Source organism: Cotesia typhae, unplaced genomic scaffold, assembly GCF_013202065.1.
Source record: "Cotesia typhae breed Kobodo isofemale line unplaced genomic scaffold, CoteBio_Ctyphae scaffold_91, whole genome shotgun sequence".
In the NCBI taxonomy this organism is placed as follows: Eukaryota; Metazoa; Arthropoda; class Insecta; order Hymenoptera; family Braconidae; genus Cotesia; species Cotesia typhae.
In genome coordinates this window covers 3,738,166-3,750,993 of record NW_027423781.1, presented here as the reverse complement: position 1 = coordinate 3,750,993, position 12,828 = coordinate 3,738,166, and the positions used below count along the sequence as shown (strand labels likewise).

The 12,828-nt window shown below is 28.3% G+C and overlaps 1 protein-coding gene across 1 annotated transcript in view; it reads right to left on the bottom strand.

Moving 5' to 3' along the window:
* Positions 1 to 2,322: 2,322 nt before the first annotated feature.
* Positions 2,323 to 12,828, bottom strand: part of Dop1r2 (dopamine receptor 2) — a 29,191-nt gene continuing 18,685 nt past the window's right edge. The window contains exon 3 of the mRNA XM_074258548.1: positions 2,323 to 2,743. Coding sequence (XP_074114649.1) covers positions 2,615 to 2,743 — 129 coding nt within the window. The 3' untranslated portion in view covers positions 2,323 to 2,614. The remainder of the gene's footprint in view (positions 2,744 to 12,828) is intronic.

The window sequence follows — 12,828 nt, the reverse complement described above, 5'->3', positions numbered from 1 at the left end:
CTCTTAAATCAAGTTAATTTTTTTTTAGTGCATTCAATTTGAACAAAAAATTTGATTGCAAGATATTAAAATGATTAAATTTCATGTCATCATAAATTATAACTAATATATTCACAAGTTGGAAGGTGTAAACTTTTGAAACTTATACTTTAAACTTAACACCGTGTTTGAAGGAACTTTTCCATCGATCGAGTTAAAAATTTCCACACCAAGTCATTTACATCAGACCGAATCCAACAAAGTTATTACAGAGTATGTTATCGCTATAAAAGAGTTTAATAATGAAAGTTTTTCGGTAAATTTATGATGTATATTTATATTAAGTAGGTGATTACATTTTCATCATTGCAAGTAATAGTTATATTTCTAAAAAAAATTTTTTTGGACGCGGTGTAGTATAAATGAGTAAGTGTAAAGAATTTTCGTGTAAAAATTACATCAAATACCGTGTTAAGTTTAGGGGGTTGTGAATTTTATATTTTTACACCGTCAACCGTGTACATATATAATTTAGGTAATACTTATTATTGCAAGATTTCAATCAATAGTATGGAAGTAAATGATATTTAAATTGTCATTGGAAATTTCAATCATTAAAAATCAATTATCGTAATTTAACAATAGACTTTTCAGCGTGAACATTGTTAAATTACTTATTGTGACACACACACATATATATATATATATATATATATATATATATATATATATATATATATATATATATATATATATATATATATATACGCGATGAATAATTATAAAAATATTAAAATGTTCAACAAACTATTTAATATACAAACAATTATATTAATAAAGTTATTAATTCAGGATAAAAATTAAGTAATATATTAAGTAAATATTCAATGATCAATTATAGCTCATTAAGCAAATGTATATCGAATAACACGCAACAGTGTAAAATAGATATTTATGTCATTAGGTTGTGGCGGTTTTCTGACAGCGACGATATTTCGATATGAGCTTAAGGTTTGCGGCGGAAAGGTTCGAAACGGGTGTAATTTTAACGTCCGAGGCGTAGCCGAGGACAGGAATTTACGCTCGTTTTCGAACATTCGCGTCACAATCATTAAAGCGAATATCGAAAAAAAGTCGTTGTCAAAATCGCCACTTAACGGCCGAATGACATACAATATTTTTTGTTATTATCGCTCCATCAAAAGTTTAACTTTTGAGAGATAGGAGGCAAATAATGTTATATTAAAATTTTATGAAGTTTCACGAGGGCAACAAAACTTAATTTTATATTAATTATCTTTTTATTAATATTTATTTATGGCGTGGTTGTTATTTTATTAACATTAGGTCCGCTTCATAATAAACTGCCAGCAGAGAAATAATTCGCGCCACTCAATAGTAACTGTTTAAAATTTACTCACAATCATTGGTCGGTACACTAGAATGTGACTTTTTTTTTTACAATCTCTCTCAATTTCGTCTGGGTGTACTTGAACAGTTCGTAAAAAAAAGGAGAGGGTAAAACTTCAAGGCCTAGGCCATGAAAAAAAGACGGTATGGTAGAGTCTCTAGAAAAAAGTCCCTTTACGGACGCCACCCAGCGCTCAAAAGTTGAACTTTTGGAGCGAGTATAACAAAAAAGTAGATTTCACCACCTTGAAATTACATGGATGCAAAATTTACACCGAGAAAATTTTACACCGATATTTCACACTACACGACTATGTAAAATGCTCTGGGTCTATTTTTACAGCGAAATTTTTCACAATGTAGCACCTAAGTAGTACACTACTTTCAATTTCAAGAAAGTATATTATAAACTTATTTACAATTGAAATTAATAAATTTGCAAAACTCAATAAATTATTCAATATTATGACGACATGAAAAAAAAATGTATATAAATTTGATAGCTCATAAAAAAAATATGGATATAAAAATGTCGACTTTTTGAGGATGTATTTTGAGTATATACCAATTAATTTTTCAATGACATTTTTTGAAATTACAATTTTTATCTTTTACACCGTCATAAAACGCCTACTCTACTTATTAACTGACGCTTGCAAAATTTAAATTTTGTGTAGTGGCTGAAATATTTCTACTTATGTAAAGTTAATCGACTTTGGTAGAATGACTTTTTACATATTTTCCAATATTTGGCACAATTTTTAAGTGAAAAACTAAAAGTGATAATTTTATCGGCTAATACTTCCTTAAGTGATAATTATACAATATATTACGCTAATAATTGAATTTTCTATAATTTAAAAAATATTTATTTACAGATATTTATAATTTAAGTTTGTTCGTCATCACATACATCTTCATCTTCTTCAGGAATTGAACTGTCCAGTCGGTGTTTCCAAAATTTAAATCTTACATCGTAATCATCATCATCTTCATATTCTTCATCATCATCATCATCATCTTCATCAATTTCATATAGTTTGTTTAATTCAATTTCATCAAGAATAATATCATTATAAATATGATCGTCTATTGCTGTATTATTGATTGCTTCACTAAGAATTGTTGATGGCACTTGAAGAGTATTAGATTCCCCCGTTAATCACGTCTCACGAAAACGTATTGCACGATCTCGTTTCGGCCCTAATTTAGGCCCTACCTGACGTCAAGTCCCAGAGTTCGAGGATGGCGTGCTTGTTGTCGTTACTCCACTGTAGGCACCTCCCTCACTACTCTGTGATACACTGCTATAACTTACACTACTTGTTGGAGCTGGTCCCATTCCTCCTACGTACTGAAATCAGAATAGGTAAGTTTAAATAAAATAATAAGAATATGATGATTTCGTATCGTGCTAGGACCAAACATTCCATAATTTCAAAGATTAGTACAGGATCCATACACGAAAAAAAAAAAACTTCTGGGAAAGTATACAATACTACTATTGTAAAGCTGGACTATACTTTAATTATTAATAATTGTCAAATATTTTAGAAGAAAATTTACTATTTACTAGAAAATCGAACGCGCTTTTACCAAAATATTTATTTATCGACAATTTAATTGATCAATATTTTTACAAATTTCACTCATTAATATTTATACGTTGCCATGGTAATCGTTGCTATGGAAACCGTTGCCAAAGTGGTCACCATAGCAACGAAAAGTGACAACAATTAAAACGTTACATCAACTTTTTAATAAAGAATTTACGAAATTTTACAACTTACTATAGTAATTTCACCAAGTAATTGTATTAAATTCGATTAGAAAAAACACGATATTACTATTGTAAAAAGAAGAGATTAAAATTTCCAGTCCTGCCTCTGTATCTTTTTAATAGAAGTATAACAAATTCTATAATAGTTGAATTGGAATGTTTTTCAATTAGTGTGAGTGATAGCTGTGCATGGCGCTAGACTCCAAGTTTATGTAAATGCCGAAGGACACCAATAGTAGTTTTTCTCGGGTAGCGTAGAGGGAGAGTCTCTCGCTGCCAACTAAAAGTTCTGGGTTCGATTCCCGGGTAAAAATTCCGATTTGTATTCACCGGCCACTATTTTAAGACGAAAGCTTTAAAAAGTCCTCAACATTTTTATTGCGAAAAAAATTGTTATACCAACCCATGCAAAAAAAAATCCTGATTCAGAATGAATTTAAGATTGATATTCATATTTTGACAGAAAAATAAATTAGTTTTAAGATCAATTCAAATTTGAAATTGAATTTTAAATAGAAATTAGCACGCCTGTAGAACCTTTAATCCTGATTCAGAATTTTAATAATGATTTAATAATATTTAGGATAAATTTTATGCATAAAGTATTTTTTAGTCTTAATTAAAATTCTGAAGTAGGATCGGAAATTCTACAGGCGTGCTAATTTCTATCTACAAATTAATTTCAAATTTAGATTGATCTCAAAATTAATTCATACTTGTGTCAAAATATGAATTTCAATATTAAATTCATGTTGAATCAGAATTTTTTTTTGTACAGGAACTAAAGTATTTTGTCGAATCAACTAAAAGATTTTGTTATATAGTAACAATTTTGTTGTTATAACATATCAGTAACTTGTTATTACCAAAATTTTGTTATTTTAACATATGATTTGTTATCCCTATGTGTTAACAAATTCATTTGTTACCACAACCTATCTTAGGTTATCTTAACAAAATTTTTTTCTGCGTATGTTGTGAGGCATTTATAAATGTTGATTAAGATGTTATTGCTTATTACCATCGAAGGTTATTTCTATGGATTGAATATTTTAATAGATATACTATTTCTATTTTGTTAAAGAATATCTACTTCACTACAATTTTTTTATACATTTCGTATAACCATAGTATCAGATTTCAGACTTTATCAAGAATATTATGAACCACGATAAATTTGATCATTTCAAGACTATCGAGTTTAAAAGCAGTCATGCTTGCGAACTCTTTTAACGAAGTGCATGAAATTGAAAGGAACTGAGTTTATATAACTCAGACAGAACCAACGAAACGTGAGACTGACTGAATGGATTCTCGCGACATGCCAATGAAACGTTTTCACGTTTATTTAATGTTATTATTAGATATTTTACATTGATACTAGCTATGATACTTCCTATAGGTATACTTTTAAGGTTAAATTTTCTATCAAAGTATCATTTTCATACTGTTGTATTGTATTTAAAATTGACTTCTTGGTCAACCTATATTTTCTACTGCATACATGTGTATCATGATCCATAAGTACTGATGTCACTCTAAGTGACATCAATGGTCTCAAGTCCTTCAGATTACCATCTTTTACTAGCATATCAAATGTCAAAATTGATGCAGTAAAATACAAGGTTTCAGCATGGTACTTAGTAGTAGTGAATTCAGAATTGGAATCAATTCAAAGTGTACCAAGTAACTGACGTATGTATAATATCAACTGTTGCAAAGTCTATTAAATCTGTGGAGATGAAAGCTTTTATGTATATTGATGTGGCTTTAGATTAACCTGTCTAAATTCCTCTATCTGTATTACGGTAATAAAAATTTTATTTGAAATTTATTAAAATAAACAGTTATATAAACTTGTTGCATAAGTGTTTTCAATATTGATTCTCTTGGAACTTTTACGAGTTGGAATTGTTTCAATTAATATATATTGATCAAGCAATTAACTTTTATCAACATTATTTCAAAGAATTGAATCGTCTTTAATCAAAAGGAAAAGTTTTTCAATCAACTAAAATTTACTTGGACCAAGAACAATTTCTTAATTGAAGAATTTTTCATCTTGATTCAAGACAATATAACTCTTCAAAATTATGTTCATCGTTTAAGTTTTCTTTCTTTAATCAAATTAATTTTCCTATACGTGTATGGTAGGGGAGGGTGGCCTAAAGCGGGTAAGCTAACGAATAAGGCCTAGAAGTTTTAGTTTTTCTTCTACTTACAAACGAATATTATTCTATCCGACATAGTAGTGATCGAACTTCAATATTAGATAGGAATATTGTCTTAGTTTGGGCCTAAGAATTTTTTATCAATAAAAAATAAAAACTGTTTAAAAACTCGCTTAGTCCTACCCCTTAGCCCAAAGCGGATAATCACTACAAATAGATGAATCTAATGATAAAACTAATTTTGATAATAAAATTGTGTATTTAGCTAACATAAAAAAAAGATTTTTAGGCATTACAATCATTCAAATAATGATCTTATTTTTATATAATTAATTTTAAGCAAAATAAGCATTTTTCTATTGAAATTGATAATAAGTTTTCAATCAAGAATGTATTTCCGCGTTTTTCTTATATTTACGTATTACTTGATAATATTTTATGACAAAATAAATATAGAATTGGATCAGAGCAGCGCAAGTAGGTACTCACTTTGCCCTACCTGCTTTGCCCCAGTACACGTTTTTTTGCTAAACAATTGTAAAATCAAAAATACAAAGGGAACTGTCCAAACTTGTATTGTCCATTAGAGTTAAATGGTACCAAAATAATATGGTTTCATCAATATTATCATAAGTGTAATAGTGTTAGAATCATCTGATGACACATTCCATTCGTAATTTTAACAAATTTAGCAATTTCTTTATTTTGTATTTTGTTACTTTCTGTTAAAACTCGAACACCCAATCAGAACTTTCAAATACTCAGGAGTGTTCTCATGATCACTACAAATGCGTACTTTGACGTTCGCACTCAGTGTCACAATAAAACAGCACCTACCCGGTTTGAGCGAGGTACCCACTTTAGGATACTTTCCCTTATATATTTTTTAGTGATAGTCAATTTTTTATGGTAAGTTTTTGGAGGAGTTTTTTTTATAGTTTTTTGGTTTTTAAACTTGTTCGATCACGTTTGTCTATTAAATTATTTGTAATTTATCCTATGATATAGATAGCACTATCATTTTTAAAGTTTATTTAAAAAGTGCCCAAATTGTACAATATCACAATAAAACAGCACCTACCCGCTTTAGACTACCTTTCCCTATAGTAGAACATGCATTACTTCTGTTTGAATTTATTGTATAAAACAAGAATTCATTAAGGGGTTATATCCACTTGTAAGTTCGAAAAAATGTGTTTTTTTGTTAATTTTTTCTAGAGAGGCTTCTTATTGAATATGTACATAAAATAAATGAACATTTATCGAATTTAACGTATTTTAATAATTTATATTTTCCCGAGTTGAAAAAATTAACTTAAATGAACTCAACTGCTATAAAAACAATTGATTTAAGCTCATGTAAGTTCATTTTTTCGACTCGGGTTATTAATAAAAATATTGGGTTCCGTTGTTCCTGTAGAAGATCTCCTGAAGGTCCTCCACAAAAAGGTGTCTGGCGGTGAGGAAGATATCTCTGATCCAAATTATTTTAAATAAAAAAAACCAAAAGGAATACTTTAAGGATAGATAAATACAGGTAATGATCGAAGAAATAATCAAAATTTTGATTTTAGACAAAATGGCGGCTTCCCAACAAAAAAATCTTTTTTTGCACGAAAATTTACACTTTAAAGTGACTTAAAAAATCAAAATTTTTATCAGAAACTTTATTCCTTCGATCATTACCTGATAAAAGTATCTAAGAAGATCCTGTAAAAATTTCCAGTCAATCGGTCAAGCCGTTTCGGAGAAATATTCCTCATCGACTTTGAAAACATCGTTTCGAGAAAAACGCATTTAAAGTTTTGGCTATTATTTAAAGTTACGGTTCCGCCTACTTTCAAACGCTTGGAGACGTCTTTACAAATATGCTCATTACTCCGAAACCATTTACCAGATTACTTTGAAATTTACAGACAATATTCTCGAATATATATACATTCAAAATATGCAAAAAAAAATTTTCGATTTTTTCAAAATTACGAGTGGATATAACCCCTTAATGATCGAGTGTCTGTCAAATTTTTTAATATTGTGACAGTTGACGTAATTTATACCTTTAACTTCAAATAGCATTAACTCAAAAATTTACGTACGTATGTAAAGTTTTTTCATTTCCATGAAAATCATATGTTACGTAATTCTTTCGAACAACTTTAGCACTATGATTGATAACAAAATTTTTTTAATTACAACACAAATTCGATACAAAAGTTTACATAGATATGTATATATATTACCATCCAACGCGGCTTGTCACGACGATAGTGTCTCCAGTTTATAACTTATCTTTACTAAGCTTAACATACTTATTCTACAGACAAATACCAAGGTCAAGTTCAAAGATGAGTTTATTCGGTCAAGTAGTTTAGAAATGACAGGATTTTTAAATTTATAGAATCGTAAAAATTCATATCTTAGCAGTTTCTTTCAAAGATAATTTTCGAATGAGATAAATTATCGAATTTCTCTAAATTACATCGGAAACTTCATGAAATAAGTTGGTTTTTTGGTTTTTTTTATTTAAAATAATTTGGATCAGAGATATGTTCCTCACCGCCAGACACCTTTTTGTGGAGGACCTTCAGGAGATCTTCTACAGTAACGACGGAACCCAATATTTTTATTAATAAAATATGAATTCTTAGAATACGTTAAATTCGCTAAATGTTCATATATTTTATGTATATATTCATTAAAAAGCCTCTCCAGAAAAAATTAACAAAAAAACACATTTTTTCGAACTTACAAGTGGATATAACCCCTTAAAAAAGTCTTAAAATTATTCTATAATAATTTTTGAACAATTTCAAATTCAATTTAAAAAGAGTGTACTCAAAAATGTTGCGGTTAGGAAGTCGTAAAATCGTCTAAAAAATATGTAAAAATTAATTTTCACAACAAAATCGAGAACCAAATTTCAAAAATCTGCTCTCGGAATTTTTTTTTTGGTGTCTTAAAAAAAAGTCAAAACAGTCTTGATTTGTGTCACGTTTAAGATCTTAAACAAACGACAATTTTGAGACGATTTTTTAACATGAGTGAATATTTATTAAATAAATATGCAATGATTGTACACAAATCTCATATAAATCCATATTTCTATCACTGTGTGAATACTGATAGCTGTAAGGAAGTTTTTTACGACGTAGAAGTTTACTGTAAGTAATAAAGATCCTAATTTAGCTAGTTCATATTTCTACTATGGTCTATTGTCAACATACGAGGTAAGGTATTTTAGTGCTTAGTTCAAAGTCAGCAAACTTCTCCACTACTGTGGGTCCAATAATATTTCAGAGGTTTGGCGAATTATTTCATGAATCTGCGGTGGAATAAAAGCATTCGAATAGAAAGTTCCCGAGAACAAAAGGAATTTTGTCTCCATACTACCATAAATATTAATAAATTTTTTATTCAACATAACAAATATACTCTGGGAGATCATAAAAAATATTTTTTTTCATGGTTTTTTACATTTTTCTTATCAATTAATAACGAATTCATAAATTAATAAAAAAATTTTTTTTTTCGATGGCCTAAATATTAAATATCTTGCTTTTCCGATGGTATAAAATTCTCAAACTTCAAAATTTATTAGTGTACGTTATTTTAAAACCATGAAAAAAAAAATTAGCAAATTCTGTCGAAAGGTGTTTGGATGGAGGAACGACCTCAAATTTGAATTCTTCTCTGTTAACTCAATTTGTTTTGGTTCAGATTTACGCTTGGCTTGACGTAGCCAACTAAACCACTGACATATTAAAATTTTGTTTATTTATGCAATGCTCTTAAATTTTCAATTTTTGAAGAAGCGGCTCAATTAAACAGCTGACATTTTTTGCTTCGGTATTTTCTACTAATGTTTTGAAAAATTGACTTCTTGGATGCTATTGATACGTTAGAGTTGAATAAATTCTCCAATTTTCAGGATTAGATTTTGAAATAAGGACTTACTTGGAAAAAAAAATAAAAAAAAAAATAAGGTGACCTTTGAGATTTTTTTGAGACTCTAAATTCTGACTCGAGGGACTTAAACTAGACTACAAAATAAGTTCAGTGTAGGTTTCCTATTTCATCTAGAATAAATTAAATTTCTTCACTATTTGAATGTACGTAGGTGTTACTTTTGCTACTTTCAATGTAATTCACTATACTAATCTTCTTAAATCTTTTATTTTAATGGTGTATATGCTATAACTGTTCTATAGTGATCAAGGGCCATAACTTGATTTCTATTGACTACCATGTCAATACCTAAAAGGATATTTTACAATCTACTTATAATCATACCCGATTTTTCATCGATTGGTTCTTGCGTCTTATTTTTTTATTCTGTAAATAAAATCAAAATATTAAAAATTAACTTAATTAATCTAAATATAAATAAGTTGTAAATATTTAGTTGATAAAAATGAAAAAAAAAAAAAACCAAATACTTTCGCGATGCTTTTATAATCATTATTTATTAAAATAGAAATGATAATTTTTGTCTTTTTCGTTTAATATAGTACCTTCTCCAACCGTACCAGTTAGAATAATCATAATATAAGTTATACACTGAAAGAACAAGAATACACTGAATAATATTTCAGATTATACTCAGTGTGACATCTGTAGTGAAAAGAAATTTCAGATAGTAGCTAGTATAATTCAGATTATATTGAGTGATATCTGGATTATACTCATTATAATCTCCCTTTCTCCCAGTAAAATCTCAGATTATACCGTGTAAGATTTCTTTACACGGAGAAAAGTAAATTATTAGGTTGATCATACTAAATTTGTAGTTCCAATCATCTAGGATATGATTAAAACATTTTTAGATGCAAAGATGGTTAGTGTTATTATTTTTTTATGATAATAATTATCATTTTTTTTTAGTAACAGTTACGATCAGGATAATAACAGTCAGGATGGTTATATTTACTACCAAGGATAGCAATTGATATCATTGAATTATATGAAAAAATTGATTGAAAATTCAATAATTTTCAAATACGTGAAAAGAAAATTATAGGCACTTTTCCCCTTCACTACGGGAGTAGCTCTTATAATCATATAAAAATATTTCCTATACTGTTATAGAAATAGTTTCAATGATAGTATTGGAATGATTCCTATAATATAGTATGGAAACTTTGAGTATTTACTGTCACTGCAAAGGTCATGACTTGAATTTGTGCCATTTCAATGTTTTATATCATTCTTACCGATAGTCAATTTATTATGATAAGTATTTAGTCTGCATTCGAAAATGCTATATCTCTAGATGCATAATCGAGAAATGACCTTCTATCTTATGAACCATTGACATTTTTAAAGGTATAAACTCATGCTGATGTTACGCTTATCAAGACCTTTCATTTAAGTACCGACATCAATTTTTCATATATTTCCCGTGCAAAAAAATTCTGATTCAAAATGAATTTAACATTGAAATTCATATTTTGACACAAATATGAATTAGTTTTTCGATCCTGTAGATATTTTATCTATAGGATAAATTTTATCTATAAAATATTCTCAAGTCTTTATTAAAATTCTAAAGTAGAATCGAAATTTCTAGAGAATTTTGAATCAGAATTTTTTTTGCACGGGTTTATATGTATTATATGTATATATGAAAAATACATCAAATGCATGTGGGTACTCGAATGAAAGCTCTTAATGAGTGTAACATTAGGATGAGCTTATATTTAAAAATGTCATTAGTTAAGAAAGTGCAATTTAACAAAAGTCATTGTTTAAAAAAACAAAATTTTATTTGTTTATAGTTTACAAATCACGGCTCCTACAAATTATGGAAAAAATTCCTGTAAATATAGGAACCACTCCATTCATTCGTATCGAAATTATTTCAATAAAAAATTATTAAAAACGATCTTATAAATTCTAGGAACACTTCCTAATATTATGGGAATCATTCCCATAATCATAGTAGTTATTATCATAGTAGTTATTATCATAGTAATTATTCCCCTAGTCAGTATAGGAAATAATCCCATAAATTTATAGGAATAATATCTATGTTTTTCTTTCCATTTATATTTACGTTTTTGACCGTCGATTTTGAACGCTGGTATTTAAATTCTGCTTACTATCTTAGATAATAACTGTTATAATTCCTGATGATAACTGTAACCATTAGAAATTATAAATATAACCATTTAAAAACGATAATAGTAATTAACTTTAGTTAACATACAGGATTGTATCAATTATTATAAGTATGGTGAATGCTACCATCTATATGATTTCTACAATCATTTAGATAGTATTCACTACTATTGGGTTGATGGTAAAAATTTTTACCATAACTTAATAGTAACTGATATCATTTAATTTTCTCCGTGAAGATATAATCCGAGATTATGTTCTGTAGAATTTGGATTATGCTCAGTAGAATCTTGAATTATATCCAGTGATATCTGCGCCATTTTCTGTTTAGTGCCTGCGCGGGAAGTGCTGTTTACCATTTGTGAATTATAGTCAAATTAAAAAAATATGACCGTTGCATTAATTAGTGTGTGAACATTTATATTCTGTGCTATGTTACAATATGTTTTATAGCCGTTATAATTATTAAAATTACAAGGTATGCAAAAATAGTATACAAGACGTATGTGTTTATGTTTAGACTTGAGACAATAAGATCTAACTTGTTCATAGTCACAACGCTAAGTGCGCAGGCACTAGAAAAAATCGCGGTGATATCAGTGGGTATAATCCAAGACTCTACTAAGTATAATCCAAATTCTACAGGATATAATCTCGGATTATATCCAGTGGAATCTTACGCGGCATAATCTGAGAGAATCCCGGAAAAAATAGACCCGTAAAATTTTTCAGGAAAATTGTAGGTGTGATATTTTATAATAATTTCAATGAAATAATATGAATTTTTCATAACTTCAAAATTTTTTCCGGGTCTATTTTTTCCGATTACCAATCTGAGATTTTACTTAGGGAAATAGGAGATTATAATGAGTATAATCTGAATTATACTAGCTACTATTTGAAATTTTTTATCACTACAAATGTCACTGAGTATAATCTGGAATGTTATCCGGTGTAATCTTGTTCTTTCCGTGTAGTAACATTAATTCATAAATTTTAAACTTACTTAAACGATACAAAAGTTTTGCATAGGTGCAGTAATGATTGAGATATTAAAAATTCTCACATTTTTCATATTAAAAAAATAAACACCATTAACTATTTTAAATCGGATCTTTTAATCAAAAAATTTTCTTTTATATCAATTTATAGTTTGTTTAATATATTAGTAATGTATGAGTTATTATTAATGTATAAGTAAAAAATTTGTATACAAATAATTGAGTCCCAAATTCAGGTAAATTTTGAAATCATCGGTGACATTATGTTAATATTGCTGGTGAATAGTGTTCCAGCGGAGATCAAAGTTCCCCGAATTTGAATTGAGATTTAGAATAGACTTTCATCGTTGGAGTAAGTAAAACTAGTTGA